Source organism: Brassica napus, chromosome C6 (assembly GCF_020379485.1).
Source record: "Brassica napus cultivar Da-Ae chromosome C6, Da-Ae, whole genome shotgun sequence".
In the NCBI taxonomy this organism is placed as follows: domain Eukaryota; kingdom Viridiplantae; phylum Streptophyta; class Magnoliopsida; order Brassicales; family Brassicaceae; genus Brassica; species Brassica napus.
In genome coordinates this window covers 2,908,941-2,924,209 of record NC_063449.1, presented here as the reverse complement: position 1 = coordinate 2,924,209, position 15,269 = coordinate 2,908,941, and the positions used below count along the sequence as shown (strand labels likewise).

At 39.6% G+C, this 15,269-nt stretch overlaps 3 protein-coding genes and 2 long non-coding RNA genes across 5 annotated transcripts in view; 2 read left to right on the top strand and 3 right to left on the bottom strand.

Annotated features, from left to right (window-relative positions):
* Nucleotides 1-2,698, bottom strand: part of LOC106422546 — a 9,950-nt gene extending 7,252 nt beyond the window's left edge. The window contains 2 exon segments of the mRNA XM_048759549.1: nucleotides 1,909-2,205; nucleotides 2,555-2,698. Coding sequence (XP_048615506.1) covers nucleotides 1,909-2,205; nucleotides 2,555-2,698 — 441 coding nt within the window.
* A 202-nt stretch (nucleotides 2,699-2,900) lies between these two features.
* On the bottom strand, nucleotides 2,901-4,336 carry LOC125588948 (probable BOI-related E3 ubiquitin-protein ligase 2). The gene is made up of 4 exons (XM_048760942.1): nucleotides 4,181-4,336; nucleotides 4,011-4,090; nucleotides 3,662-3,933; nucleotides 2,901-3,507 (listed from the first exon to the last, which is right to left on the bottom strand). Exons 1-4 carry the CDS (start codon nucleotides 4,231-4,233, stop codon nucleotides 3,022-3,024), a joined length of 891 nt encoding a protein of 296 aa, XP_048616899.1. The 5' UTR covers nucleotides 4,234-4,336; the 3' UTR covers nucleotides 2,901-3,021.
* A 4,985-nt stretch (nucleotides 4,337-9,321) lies between these two features.
* On the top strand, nucleotides 9,322-10,438 carry LOC106422574. Its single transcript, XR_001284492.3, has 2 exons — nucleotides 9,322-10,064; nucleotides 10,141-10,438. It is a non-coding gene; the product is annotated as an uncharacterized LOC106422574 (long non-coding RNA).
* Nucleotides 10,408-12,212, bottom strand: LOC106422573. Its single transcript, XM_013863357.3, has 3 exons — nucleotides 11,581-12,212; nucleotides 11,320-11,505; nucleotides 10,408-11,057 (listed from the first exon to the last, which is right to left on the bottom strand). Exons 1-3 carry the CDS (start codon nucleotides 12,061-12,063, stop codon nucleotides 10,701-10,703), a joined length of 1,026 nt encoding a protein of 341 aa, XP_013718811.2. The 5' UTR covers nucleotides 12,064-12,212; the 3' UTR covers nucleotides 10,408-10,700.
* On the top strand, nucleotides 10,886-11,624 carry LOC125588947. Its single transcript, XR_007325137.1, has 2 exons — nucleotides 10,886-11,124; nucleotides 11,197-11,624. It is a non-coding gene; the product is annotated as an uncharacterized LOC125588947 (long non-coding RNA).
* Nucleotides 12,213-15,269: the final 3,057 nt, after the last annotated feature.

Sequence of the window (15,269 nt, the reverse complement as noted above, 5' to 3'; positions counted from 1 at the left end):
GAGGAGAGACCATGCTCGTAGCTCAGGATCAGGACTCCAATGAGGTCTGGATGCCAAGAGGATTCAGTTGGCTTATCGCCACCCCCGAAATGATCCAACACACGAACAATAATTTTGGGGATCGGGAACCACAAATGACAGCGCACTACGAATGCTTCGTAACAGGTAAGTAACCCTCCGGGGGACTACTAGCGTGCTCTCCTTGACGAGGAACCCTGAACTCCACCGCATCCGAAATATGGTAAGAACGACCGCATGAACTCGAGGAATTCACTAGTACTCCTACTTGTGTGCACCTACCTCCACGGGCGATGGTTCATGACCGGAACGATTTTTCTTTGGGAGGCGTGATCGAACCGTAACACGCCACCCACCATGCCTCGTTCTCGGCCGGGGCTACCGAATGAGGAACGAATTCCATCTTTGGCACACGAAGCTCTTCAGAAACGTTCGCGGACAAGGACCCTTTCTTCGAACTCCTCTTCTTACTCGACATCTCGTGTTTTTCTTTTTTTTTTATCAAGAAGGAAATGATAGAGAGAAAGAGAAAGAAGAAAGAATTTTTCAAGAAACCTCTCTATGAGAATGAGTAAGTGTAAAGATTGTGAAGAAATTACCTCCCTTCTTATAGGCATGAGAAATTACTATTTACTTGCGGATTTTTGGACACGAAATTCGCCCAAATACACCAATCTTGTCCGAACTCGCCATACCGCGCATTGGGATCTCACTAGAAATCCACGATCCCAACGAGCTGGGGGGCTAAACTGTTGGGGTCGAAAACGGTTGCGACGAAGTTAACGTCCAAATCCCCGAGAAGAAGAAAACGAAAAAAACTTCTTCGACAAATACTTTTTCGAAATAGATTCTTTCCCTTACGAAAAGCTTTGCGGAGGAAACGCGAGTCATCGGACAAGAGCTTGAAAAGGGTCGCTACGCAGCGACCAAACGCGTGTTCCGCTCGGTTCGCTACGTAGTTACCGAGCTCGAGCCAAAGCTCGGTCGCTACGTAGCGACCGAGCGCCCATTCCACTCGGTCGCTACGTAGCGACCGAGCTCGAGCGGTAGCGACCGAGCTCTTCCGAAACGTCGATACGACATTAGTCTATGCATTCTCGTCTACCCTTCGATGCTATCTCCGAAGACCGTAGCGAATCCATTTCACGATCCCCGCCATTCTAAGTTATCGATCAAACTTTACCGTAAAAACCGCGGAAAGTTCGTTCTTTATCGAAAGAAGCCGTAATAAACGCTTCGAGTCAGAAGACGGCCCAAAGGGACCTAAGACATGACTCGAGGCCCTACTTACGATTTCTTAACGAACAGCCCGTAAGCCGCATGATTGTTTACGCTTGGTTCACAAGGAAAAATAAAAGCCAAGTTTCCGCGGATAAATACGAAATTTTGAAGATAATTACGAAGATCGAAAAAAATAGAATATCTCCATTTTTATGCTATGGCGGCCTAAGGGCAGAAGAGGAAAAGCGTAAACCGACCTAGGAGCCAGTATATAAGGAGTCCTAGGCGAGAGGCATGAGAGGGACTTTTTCAGAGAGAACTTAGCACTTAGAGCGATTTAGGCATATTTCCGTTTTTGTTATTCGAGCTGCGACTCAACTAGGTTTTGCCGTCTTAGGGTTTAGAACAAGGAATCTCGCCGACAGCTCTCGTAGCCCAGGCTCTTACTTTGTTGTAACGCTCAAACGCGAATTCGGAATAAGATCTACTTTGCTCTCTTTTCGATTTCTTATACTTTATCGTTGTCATTATTGTGTTCTGATTGCTTGGCGTGTGGTATTAGCAGATATCCGGGACCTTTGGGAAATTAGGGTTTTCCTAGTTTCCTTATTTAAACGTAAATTGTTAGTGCGAATTTCGGTTCCCACAAGCAGGGGCTTGGTCCCATACCTTCTTCGCAAAAGGGCAAGTGAGAAAGACATGAAGGACAGTTTCATCATATCCACATCGCTTGTAGGTACCGTCTGTCTCCATGCCTCTTTTCTTAAGAAGATCACCCACAGATAGAGCATTACATTTGATCTTCCACAAAAAATGCCTGAGCTTTGGGGAACATTTAACATTCCAAATGCATTGTTTCCAGTTGAAATCTTCAGGGGTTCGGGGAGTGACGTGTAGTTTTGAGAGAGCATACCCTGATTTAGTAGTGTATTCCCCCGACTTCTCGGGTAGCCAAACCCTCTCATCCTGCATCCCCAGCGCACTAGGAACCAGGAGGTTGATCTTGTCTTCGTACTGGTGGAGAATGGTTCGGACCGCACGGGAGTTTCACTCAGCAGATTGTGAAGAGATCAGGTCCGAGACTCTTAGCTCCTGGAGGTTTTCTGGAACTGATCCCTTTGGGCAGAGTTGTTTTGTTGTGGACAGCCAGTTATCCTGCCACACATTTATATTGCAACCATCTCCAACGATCCATCCCACTCCTCTCTTAATGATTTCTCTGCCGGCGAGGATTCCCCTCCCCCCCATGAGAGGCATTCCCCGGTGCTGAACATTTAAGCAGGTTCTCATATTTGCAGTATTTATTTAGAAGTACTTGGCCGAGAAGAGAGTTTGGGTTGCGGAGAAGGCGCCAAGGTATCTTTGCAAGCAAGGCATCGTTAAAGACTTCTATTTCTTTAAACCCGAGTCCTCCTGCGTTCTTTGGGAGTGTGAGATTATCCCAAGCAACCCAACACATTTTCCGGATGTTTGGTTTGAGGTCCCACCAGAATCGATTGAATTTGTTTGCACAAGGATTTGGGAAGTTTGAAGCATGTCAAAGTACAGGAGGGCATAGGTAAATTTCCATTATTCAAACTCCCCTTTAATTAAAGTACACTAAGGTAATTTGGTTCTGCACGAAAAACACTGTACACCAGCTTTTTTTTCACTTTTGGGTATTGAGCTAATATCGACATTCTTTATGTGTTATACACAGATTCACTCCATAATAAAACAAAGACAAATTACAAAAGCGTTCGTTAGCTAATTAGAGTTTTTTAGTTTACGGAAAATATCATATCACATGTATACTTCCATCCCCAGAAACTTGGAAGATTGACACAGAGGACAAGAGCTCAGGTTCCTCTCACACTCCTTACACAAACACATATGCTTACATGGCAACAACAACATACACACCTCCCTCACTCCACAAAACCTGCACATCATCTTACCGTTTCTACGGTTGAAGCAAGAAGCCGTGTCATCCACTTCGCTGTCTCCACATCCTTCAATGCTATCTCTTGGTCGACCGTGAGCTCGCTCCAGATTGTAGTTGAGAGCAGCGACCATGTTCTCGTTGTACTTTGCACGTTGTTGCCATGCCTCAGCTTCCATTGCCAGTTGTTCAATCCGCACCTCGAGTTCCTTGTTCGTTCGGTTTACCATCTCGAGTTCCTCGTCTTTCTCACGGAGCTTCTGGACAACTCTTTCCTCCATGAGGGCCACGGTTTTGTATTGACTCCTCTGGATCTTGTCGAGGACCGCATGGCGTAGTTGGTCTCCCTGTTAAAGATAAAACAAATCAATACATCCTAGAAAGCTACACAATAATAACATGGATTAAGCCGATACAGACCAAACGGATCTAAGCTCGTACAAACTGTCATAAGAGCATTAAACCAACCTTGTAACATATAATTTGTTGAAGCGAACTAACCTGAATCTTGAGAAATCGATCGATTTCTGCATCTTGCCTCTGTAACTCTCGCTCAACATCGTCTCCGACGAGGGGCAACAAAGCAGAGCCGATAGGAGGACTATCGAGTGAGAGACCCAACCCGGTTGAGACAGACCGGCCTTGCCAAAAATCAATTGAAGATATCTGAGAATTGTTCTCGAGGAAGTCCATTTCCTTTACTCTCTTCCGACCAAAGCTGTTCCACTCGACACCGTCGAATTGCACAACCGGTGCAAAACCAGCAACGTGGACTGATCAATTCAAAGGTAAGCCAAACATAATACTTTTAAAACCTAAAAATTAAAAAAAGAAAGGGAGGTGAAATTACAGGGAGGATGCTGAGATTGATCATGGAGACTCGTGGAGCTGTTGAATCCTAATTCAGGAGAAATCTGGCCGCAAAAGTCTCTGAAATTAGGGTTTTATTGTTAAAAACTTTGCAGAATTGGGGCTTTTTCAAAGAAGAAGAAGAAACAAGAGAAGAGAAGAGATTGTTACCTGAAATTCTTGGAGTCTTGTAGGTGACGATCTAAATGGCGAGGAAGAGCCATGGAATGGAATGGCTGGCTAAACTGGCGATAGAAAGAAAAGGGAGAGAAGGAGACGGAACTTTTGGATTCTGAAATTGGAAACTTGTTAAGAGTTTTATTTCTGATTACCTCCCTCCTTTTTCTCTATATCTTTTTTTGCTGCCACATACTTCTGTTTTATTATATTTTCGTCCTATCTATATTCTTAAATCAATTCTTTAGCCCAGTTTTGAACAACTTATGTATATATATATCTTTTTGAACATCAACTTATGCAGCACCGTGCCTGAATAGAGGCAGATAAAGCATGTGCTTTGGGACCAAACAAGATTTATATATTTAGGGAGCCAATTACAACAAAAACTTTACATAGCTTTATTGGTAAAGACCTCAAGATGCATAGTCGAGGTCCTGAGTTCGATTCTTTAATCTGCAGCTGTAACCACTTCTTTGTTTTTTAATTATGAAGAGCTAAAAAGTTTTTTTGTTTGTGGGCCGAAAATTTTCAGGCCCGGCCCTGAACTTATGTGTGTGTGTTTTTATATCAGAAGTGTCTTAATCCGATTATCTGAGAAAATGATCAAGATTGTGTTCAAAATTATCTGGACACCACATCATACGGTACCTATTGTCCCCCCCCCCCCAATGCCCTGAACTTATGTGTGTGTGTTTTTATATCAGAAGTGTCTTAATCCGATTATCTGAGAAAATGATCAAGATTGTGTTCAAAATTATCTGGACACCACATCATACGGTACCTATTGTCGCCCCCCCCCCCCCCAACATTGCTCTGATTAAAAGAAATTGATTTCTGACTTATTTGTCAGATAACTTTTAGGCCGAAAATTTTCAGGCCCGACCCTGAACTTATGTGTGTGTGTTTTATATCAGAAGTGTCTTAATCCGATTATCTGAGAAAATGATCAAGATTGTGTTCAAAATTATCTGGACACCACATCATACGGTACCTATTGTCCCCCCCCCCCCAATGCCCTGAACTTATGTGTGTGTGTTTTTATATCAGAAGTGTCTTAATCCGATTATCTGAGAAAATGATCAAGATTGTGTTCAAAATTATCTGGACACCACATCATACGGTACCTATTGTCGCCCCCCCCCCCCCCCCCCCCAACATTGCTCTGATTAAAAGAAATTGATTTCTGACTTATTTGTCAGATAACTTTTACCAATGTAGCTTGTGAAGTCGGATCTAGTGTCGGACCTGGACCATGCTAGGTGAAACATTCCCAACAGGTCTCCAAATTTTTTGAAAAAAATTACATCCATGTAGGTCTTTAAAAAAAAATTTAGACACCCAAATTTATAAAAAAAAAATTTACATAAAAACAGCCATAGGCCTCCAAAATTTCAGGGATCGGATCTTTACCATGTTGCATCCCATTTTTTTCTTTCTTTTCTCCGGGAGCATATACCAACAATAAATATTCATACATGACCCATGTTATTGCTGAGATGGTTTGTCAGTATAGAGAAAATTGTTTGGGAGAGATTCTTTGGAAAAACCGTTCATGTTTCCAAAAAATTTGTCAACAAGAAAAACAGATGATCTCTTATTTTCATTAGAGCAAGAGTACTAGAAAATATTTGATGACACATGATTGATCTAATATATTGGATCCACTTCTACATATAAAATCAGAACGGAATGGATTGTACGAGATGATGAAAATAAAGATAATATTTTCGCAATGTAGCCACTGTAAATTACCAATTACCAATTTGAATCCTGCATGTGAATAAATTTATTAATGGAAAATTGGGCTGAATAGCTACTAAACAAAGCACAATTAAATATCTAACAACAAAAAAATACTTATATTATTTCTGTAATATATACTAAATTATCCCTAGTATTTAGTTAATGAAAGATCAAAATACATTTCTCTTCTTCGATTATCAACTATAACCACTATTCTCTCATCACCATCACCTTGTCACCGTTGCAATACAATCATCACCAACTCTATACTGTGTTTTGTATTTATCGTCTCCTTAGACACCACATCTTTTCTATAATCAATGTCCATTTTTCATAATCATTACGACTTCATTCATATTCACATTCATCACTGAGTCACCACAACCACCTCCAAATCCATAATATCTGCTACATATATCGTTTTTACTGCTACATACGCGCTTCTAAAATCTACAGACCACAACGGCATTACGGTTAAGGCGTTCTCGTTTATACTGTAAATTCCCAGTTGTACTTCATATCATGTACTATGTCCATATTTAATATTTGGGTTACGGTTTATATTTCCTTTTAGGGTTTAGTGATTAGTGTTTTGGGTTTAGTTTATGGAATGTTTGGGTTGACGTTGGGGTAAGCATTACCTCCAACATTTCAAAATTGGAACAATACGTAATATGCTATTTAGTTTGTTACTATTCTATTTTGATAATGATTCATATTATGTACTATGTGTATATTTTGATATTTGGGTTAGAGTTTATATTTTCTTTTAGGGTTTACCTCATTCCCTGCAATTATATATATTTCAAAATTTGAACAATATGTACTATGCTATTTGTTTGTTACTATTCTATTTGCATATTTTGATATTTGGATTTAGGGTTTATATTTGTTTTTAGGGTTTAGTGATTATGTACTATATTACTAAATTGTCTGCCATAAAAGTTATGTTTTATGCTATTTGTTAATTTTGGACATACATAGTATTATATATTTAAACCATTTTATATTTTAATTAATATAAATTATAGCGTTTAGGATGTTCTACTCTATTTATGTAATACCACAATAAATCACCATCATCATCGAAGCCATAAACACAATCACTCCAACAACAATTTTTTATTTTGTTTTTCATTTAAGTGACAGATACTTTTACCGTCGACCAGCTTAGAAAAAGGATAAAACCGGAAGAAAAAGAAAAAAATGCTAGGAGATCTAATAATATCAACATCAATGCTATATTACTAACTACACAAATTAACCCTTTATTAATCAGATTGTCATGTATGAATTGCTCGTAATAAACCAAATTTAAAATAAACAAAAAAAAGAAATAAACCAAATTTGTCTTGGTGTTGTGTAAAGAACATTCATTATCCCAATTCGAAGTACAAAGGTAGGGAAAAATAAGTTTATGTATTTAGGAAATATTTTACAACAAAAAGCATATGAGTGACGTCTTAATCCTACGCGTTCCTCTCTTCTCTTTCTCTCTCTCGTTTTAACTTTCCGCGTCGACAGGAGGCTCACCGGCTTCCGACGTCCTATGATGCACCGTGTTAAAACCACTCCAATGGTTTACTATTTTTATTTTAAAATAGATTAAATCTATAATAGAGTTAAGTTATACTCCAATGATACTCTAGTTTAGAGAAAAAAATAGAGTGATGAAAAAAAAAAATTATTCTATTTATAGAGTAAACTCATTTTTACTGTATTATAAACTGAAAATAGAATACAGTTGGAGCATATTTACTCTACACCCTGCTTTAGAGTAAAATATAGAGTACCAAATGGAGATTTTCTTAGAGGTCTCCTCCCCCGTTTTCGTTCGGATATGTACTTACTAATGGAAGAAACAAGGTTTGGTTGTCAATAGAGGCTTATCAACATCTTTCACTGAACTCGGGTAGGTCAATGTGCGGTAGTCCTCCATGTCAGATTCGGGGTTTTGTTGGGTCGTCGGAGTCAAAAGAAAGACAGAGCTCTGCCTGAAAAGCTACAAGTCATTCATCGAGATATAGGGTTTCTTCTCTGATTGTTGTGAAGGAATCCAACGACAGCGGGTTAGGTTAACCTATGGGGGTGGCGGTTCTTCTCGGATCTGTTTACCATAAGCAAACGCTTTTTGACTGGATTGATCTTGTAGATGGGTGCGTCTTCGTGATGCTGCAGCGGCTAAGGTAAATGGTAGCGGCAAAGGTAGGTTTAAGAGTCGACTCTTTTTTAGAGTGCAGCGTTTAGTGGCTGTGGCACACTTCCATGGGAGACCGCTAGGTTTTCTGTGTGCCCATATGTGTGCTGGTTCAGACACTTAGAAACGCGAAGCCCGGTGAACTTGCCTTACAGTCTCCTCTGTTTCATCGGAGTGGGGAGCTCCACCCTCCCTCCATCTTTTTACCCACGCGGAATTCATCCTCTCCTTTGCTTATACTGTTTTTATTGTCTTAGTGGGTTTTATGTTGTAATAGAGTCGCTACTTTCCACCCTTGTAACTGTTTGGGTTCCCTTTTTTTCTTTTGCTAAAAGGTTAATATTCACATATATGAAATGTTAGATTTTACAACTCGTAATCTAAGGCAAATCCACTTTAGCAAAAAAAAAAAATTAAAAACAAAGTGGAAATAAAGAAAGGAAGAGAAAGAGAGAGAGATATCTCAACCGAAGGGCCATTAAGGAGCTAAAGTGTTTTTATCTGCAGCAATCAGTACCGGCTTTACACATGTGATGGGAGTGCTTTTGCACTAGGTCCTTTTTCAGTAATTTTCTGTAAGGAACTAGGGTCTTGTTTTGCAAAAAAAACATACATAGTTAGGGTCCTAATTTTAGATTTATAAAAGTATAACAACAATTTTGAGAGAAACGTTTTTGAGCACAAGGCCATTAACTGATAAGCCGGCCCTGGCAGTAATGGTGCAACGAACGTTAGGGTCAATAAACCGCAAGACCTTATCTGTGTGAATATAGATCTGATTATGAAGCGCATTGTTGTGCTGAATGTCTAGATGATTAACTTCATGGAATATCTGAATGTCTGGATGATTTCTCGACTTGGTCTGGGTTGGAAATGAACCGAGAAAATACTGAGATTTTTACTGTTGGATTGAACCAAAGTGAATCCTTAGCCATTGATTGCTTCGGATGCTCTACTTGTACTCTCCCAATATGGTATTATCTAGGATTGTCTCTCATGAACAGAAAATTGAAGATATCAGAAAATGCAGCTTTATTAAACAACATCACATCCAAATTTAATATGTGGACACCCATGACACTATCTTTCTCTGGTCGTTTACGGTTGCTCTTCTTGGTCATTGCTGGTTTTGTATGCTTTTGGATCTCAATTTTTGTGCTGCCCAAAAGATGCATTGTTCGAATTGAATGAATGTGCCCTCCCTTCTTTTGGTCATGTAATATTGACACATCCAGAGTGGTTAAAGCAGTGTGGACAACGGTCTGCCTACCAAAGGAAGGTGGTCTCGGTATGAGCGGTATGAGAATCTCTAAGTTTAGAATCGTGTATTATAACTTGAACTCTGTCCGGTGTCCCATTTACTGAGATGATTAATATTAAAAGAAAAACGTAAGTTTTATTTAGTTTTGTTTAGAAAGACTAATGACATTTTGGTTGAAGTAAAGATTAAGGAAACATAAGATTTGGTTGATATATAAGAAGTATTGTCATCGAGAAAAGTAAGAGAGAGAAAAGCAGAGAAAAAAGTAGATCGAGATCTTCCCTCTCCGGTGTCCGACGATCTTTGCTGGCGCCGTGAGAGGGTGGGTTACTGTCTTTTGTTCTGATTTAGGAGGCATGAAGATTGTGATTTTCTGGTGAGTCGCGTTTGGATTGGTTTGTTTATGTCGGTTCCTATCTAGTTTCTGGTACGCGGTGGTTGTACTCAGCCGGTTCAGATGTGGATGCTTAAGTTTTCTCGGATCTGGTCAGACAACCTTCCAAGCGAGGCATCAGAGGTCATAGGTCTTCCTATCATCTTCACTGCCTTTTGTCCTTTGCGTTCTTTTAGTGAGAAGAACTCTTATTTCTTTAAAACGGCCGGTTATCTTCTCCGGCGACCTGGCTTCCGTGTATCGGGCTTCGACTCTGGCTTATGGTGGCTACTTTAGCATTGTAAGGCTGGCTTTTGGCTTCTGTCTCGGATACAATTGCCTAAATATGTGTTTATTACTGCGGGATCCTATTTCAGGTTCGTTCCCGGTGGATTAGCGGATTTGAAATTACGCCGGTCACTTTCTAGTCATGAAGTTCGATGGTGCTCTTGATTCAGGTAACACGCTAAAGGTTAACGCATGGATGTGGGTTGAATGGATTGCGTTGGGCTTTATTTTGTTTGGAATTTATGGGCCTCTTTGTTTAATGTTCGTTTTGTTGCTAGCCGAGATTTATGGACTTTGTATTTGTATAACTTCGGTCGGTTTATGGGCTTTAGCCTCGTAATAATATAGATGACAAAAAAAAAAAGTATTGTCATCATTGCATCGAAACAAATAAATAAAATGTGATACCTCGTGTCCAGTGCGATGTCCACACAATTACAAATTATAAATTCTTCACAGATAAAAAAAAAAAATTAAGTATCGAAAACCAACCACTCAAGTAAATTAAAGCCACCGACAATGGTTCTTTCCTTCAGGCACCTTTCACGCGCTGCCCAGACAACCCAAAATACTGCCCGTATAGCTGTAATCAGGTTACCCTATACGACATGTTTTTTCCTCACTAAAAATGATTTTTTATTCTTCTTCTTCAAACGGTAGTGACGGTGCAATTCTTGGTGATAGGTATATGCTTATTGAGATTCTTGTGTTCGAAGTTGATGTCACACTCGATTTTCTTGAGGAACTTGGGCTTCACTAACCTCCCCAACACGTAAGCTCGTGATCGAACAACGAAACTGAGCTTCATGGGCACGGGTGCAGGAGGTGCGGGCGGGTCAGGAATAACAACTGGAGCTCCTTTCTTCTTCCTTTTAGGTTTGGGAAGTGGAGCTGGAGGCGCTGGCGGTATCAATGTCGCGCCACTTCCGTATAACGGAATCCTCTCTCCAATCACATGTACCAATACCGTTCTTTGGCTCTTCCTCGACTGATAAAACTTCTTAATCTGCAAATATCACAAAGCCAAAAGAAAAAGAAAAACATCAGAACCTAATATGGCCGCGCAAACAATTGTATGTGTTGCTAATCTCAAATTTTATTGGATGTTAAAAAAAAAAGAAACAACTTTGGGATTTTTATTGCAGATTGTCCCGAACAGATCTAAAACTGAACTAAAAACACTTGCAAGTCCTAAAAATTCTCAATCCGACGAGAACATCCGAACCCGACCCAAAAAAAATCTAATACTGGCATTGATTAGGACTTACAGATCCGGAGCCTATTTTCATCTGAGAGAAACTGAGATCGACTGGAGTTGAAGTTACATGCACACCAAAGAAAGTTCCTGTGTTTCGATACAACATCCTCAGAGTCGCGTTCATAGTGATCATGTCCGTTCCTACACCACCAGCATCTTGACCAGCTTGGATCTTGAGCGTCTCGAATGTTATACTCTGCAAAGTTCAGATCTGAGAATACGAATTCTTGAATCAGATTTTAAATCTAAGAGTTGAGATGGGAACACTAACCTTGACAGTTATCTTTGGTTTCTGAGGTTTAGCAGCTCCGTAAAGAATCAAAGAGAAGAGACCGAAGAGCATGAAGAACCCAACGATGAAGGCCAAGACATAGCACCGACGAGGCACACCGCGATCTCTCTCGCCGTCACCTAACAACCCTTCTTCTTCGATCATCGCACACTCTTTCCACTGCTTCTCTCCGCCGTGTCCTTTCCGCTTCGAGCCGTCGTTGACTTTCCGAGACCCGGGTTTCAAAGACCCGGAGAATCGGGTTGAGGAGGATTCTCCTGAGTGGCGGCCCATGGATGATTGAGAATGCGGCGGAGATCCCATCGGACTAAGTACCGGCGTTGAGTGGAAGGAGGTCGCTGTTTTCTCTCCGTCGTGAGAGTCACGAGACGGTGATTGGACATAGTAGACTGGCCGACGTGGAGATCTGGCTGGTGACGACGCCGCGATGCTCGTCACCTCGGAATCTGTTTTGGCGTGCATCGTGGACTTGGAAGCTGGGAAGAGCAAAAGATTCTTCCTCTGGGCACTCAAATTCGAGGGAGGAGAAAAGGGAAGGGAAGGTGAGTAAATGTAACGATGACTCAATGTGTGGCTTTGTAATATTACCAAACGCGCTCGCAATTATACAACTGTGGACTTTTTATTATGTCTCAAACTAAATTTAATCAGCATAAAAAACATTATTTTTAATTCAAAACCATCCTCCAAAACACAACTGTTTTCATTTATTTATTTTTTTGTTTTTTTTGCTTGTTAGTAAGATTTTCTCTTTATATAGGGATCGAGAAGCTTTTGCTCAATCGCATTCGGTCTTGCGTAGTTGTTTGTCAACCGTCTTCTTCTTCGGCTACTCGGGTGGAAAACTGTTGTCTCGTGGCTTTCATTAGTTGAAGCTTATTCTTAAGTCGCAGATGTTCATGGTTCTTGGTCGGAACTTATTATGGAGCTTTTCTCGCACATCAATAAATCGCGCGTCAATGTTTTTTCGCTTATACTGGCTTTTCCATCCATCTTGCTTCTCACCTTTGATGTTGTGTTGTGTGATCCAGAAGGTCTTAGTGATCTTTACTCCCTTTGTTTTAGTTTAATTGATGTTATCATTGTGTTTTTATCCTTGGCTCTGGGTGGTATCGTTTACCACGCCGGCTTATAACTCTGGAAAGGTGTTGTACCTTTGCCAGCTTTGTGTGTAGTCTTTCGGTTGAATGGAATATAATCTGCTAGATGAAAAGAAAAAATATGGTCGGCACAATTGATCTAAGTAAGCGATACCAAACCATTTGTTTGTCAGCGATATAGAACTTGTTAAAGTATCTACAATCTCACTCTCTTTTCTAATTTAAAATAAAGTTTAGAGTAAAAATTTCTAATATATGTGTTCACTTTGTAACAAAGTAAACAATATATAGAGTAATTAATTTATTTATTTTTGTTTCTAATTTTTTGTTTTTTAAAAATAGAATAACTCTGTAATGAAGTTATAATGATTGGAAATGGTGTTAGTAGATGTGTAAAACAATATTTATATTACTTTGCTCATTTTTTTGCTAAACAATAACAGTGATATTTTTATTGATGAATACCATCTAACAATACTAAAAGCAGGATATCAAACCCTCTAAAGTTGTCCACGTCAGCTGAAAAAATCATCCAATCAGAATGTTTCAATATGCCATGTCATTTCATCCTTCATTCGATACATCTTACAATCGGGCCATTCATGTGGGCTTTGAATTGGACCATTTCAAGCCCATCTCTCATCGCAAATCGTTTCCGACTCTTCGCCTTCGCTTTCACCGTTTCGTCGTTTCAACGTTATGCAATTCGCCATTATCAATCCACTCTTAAAACATTCAATTATGTTTTCTATTCATTTCTTCGTGATTTCGTTTCACCTTCTTTGTTTCTCTTCCTATATAAGTTTCTTCATCTAATCTTACATCCAACTAAAATCTACAACCCCACAAAAGAATATAAAAGCTTTGGCCATGGGATCTTTTAAAGCCACCGGAAAATTTCCCTTTATTCTATATTTTGCAATTTTTGATTGGATCAAGATGCTGATGGGTTTTGAAATCGTTCACAAACTCAATCTCTGTTTGTTGGTAGTTCTAGAACATTTGGAGCTGTTGAAGTTCTTGCTGTGGTGATATGAAGGCTCCTCCTCTAACACTTCTTCATCCCACCATATCCGCCCTCTACCAAACGCAATTTCTTGAAATGTAAAGGTATAGATTATTTTAGAATTTAGAGATAACCTTCTGGGTTTTTGTTTCGAAAATTTGGTTCTAGATCAATTCTTCAAAGATGCACCTTTGGGCTATATAGTTTACAAATCATGGTTCCTCTTTTAATTGTTTTCAGCATCTTCGAAGATAATATGATGTCTTGGAATCGGTTTCGTCCCAAAAGGTTCGAGATTTTTTATTACCAATTATTATAAATAGCTGTAACTATGAACCAGTAAGAATCATATTACATAAAAAAAATCTTGCTTTAGTTAGGAGTCTATGAACAAGTTTTGTCTTTTTCCATCTATATTGGAGTTCCCATGATACAAAGATATTTTTATGCTTGGTTAATTCTTTTTTTTAATCTGAATGTTTTCATGCATTAGCTGCAAGTTGTAGCATAGGTTTCTTTTCACCAAATGGCGCTTAGAGGAGTATTTCAGCAAAAAAAACTGGTAGTGAGCTGTACACCAGTTCCTAAGCGTAACCTAATTCAATATCTTCTTTGCATAATTCATTAAGTCTCTTAAAGTGGCAGAAATATAAAGAAAAGTTGATGATGTGGATCCCAAGTTCAACTTGCATTCTCCTGCCGGTGTAGGATGTATTTATGAAGGGCAGTTCAAGAGGCCTTAGAGAAAATCACAATACAGCATATGCAGCTAAGCGGGGCTAAGGGAGGTTGCAAACAAAATTTGGGTATAATGCTGAGCAATTGGGCGTTGCATTGTCCCTAAAAATCTGGTCAGTGTGCTTTTATACTTTTGGTATGTATTTTGTATGGATGACAATTCTAATGCTGCTTGAGTTGAAGGTTGATGAGCTTGAAGATGCAAAGGAGGCACCAGAGGAGAAGGCATTGAACTTTGTGTGTGCAATGTTGGAAAATCCTTAAGCTGTTCTTCAGGGTTCACGGCATATGGTATGACTCTGCAAACAAATTCATATTATAGACTGTTAAGCTGGATTTAGTACTACAAGAACTGTCCTCGCATCAAGGCTGAGATACTTCTTATTTTTCTTTGTCAGGCTGCAGTTGAGATAAATTGCGAGCAATCAGTCAAAAAATAGGTATGTTGCATTTATATGGAGAATGCAGTAGTTTCAACAAGTTCAACATGGTGATGGAGTAATAGACTTTTTCCATCAGTTTTTGGAGTTTAGTGGTAACGTGAAAAGCCATTTAGAAAGCTTGAGTGTGTGAAATGGCTTCTCATCCAGAAAGCAGAAGAGAAGAAACGTCTTCAAGTCACTTTCAATCTGCCTGAAAATTGCATGAATAGGCTAATTAGTGAACTCAGTGAACACTATCCAAGTGTTGGTACAGTAAGTATGCTCAACTCTGGAATGAGCAATACAGGATGATGCACTTCATAATTTTATTTTGCCATCAATGGAAAAAGAAGCAAGATCCTTGCTAACTAGCAGAGCGAAGAGTCGGCTGCTTTCAGAGTT

Excerpts from the sequence above, each read along its gene's own strand:
- LOC106422573 (XM_013863357.3), bottom strand. The coding sequence starts at position 12,063 with ATGCACGCCAAAACAGATTCCGAGGTGACGAGCATCGCGGCGTCGTCA. Across the intron at positions 11,506-11,580 it reads AACCAAAGATAACTGTCAAG|AGTATAACATTCGAGACGCT; the intron begins GTTAGTGTTCCC and ends TGAACTTTGCAG. Across the intron at positions 11,058-11,319 it reads TGAAAATAGGCTCCGGATCT|ATTAAGAAGTTTTATCAGTC; the intron begins GTAAGTCCTAAT and ends TGATATTTGCAG.
- LOC125588948 (XM_048760942.1), bottom strand. The coding sequence starts at position 4,233 with ATGGCTCTTCCTCGCCATTTAGATCGTCACCTACAAGACTCCAAGAAT. Across the intron at positions 4,091-4,180 it reads CAAGACTCCAAGAATTTCAG|AGACTTTTGCGGCCAGATTT; the intron begins GTAACAATCTCT and ends CCCTAATTTCAG. Across the intron at positions 3,934-4,010 it reads TCAATCTCAGCATCCTCCCT|TCCACGTTGCTGGTTTTGCA; the intron begins GTAATTTCACCT and ends TGAATTGATCAG.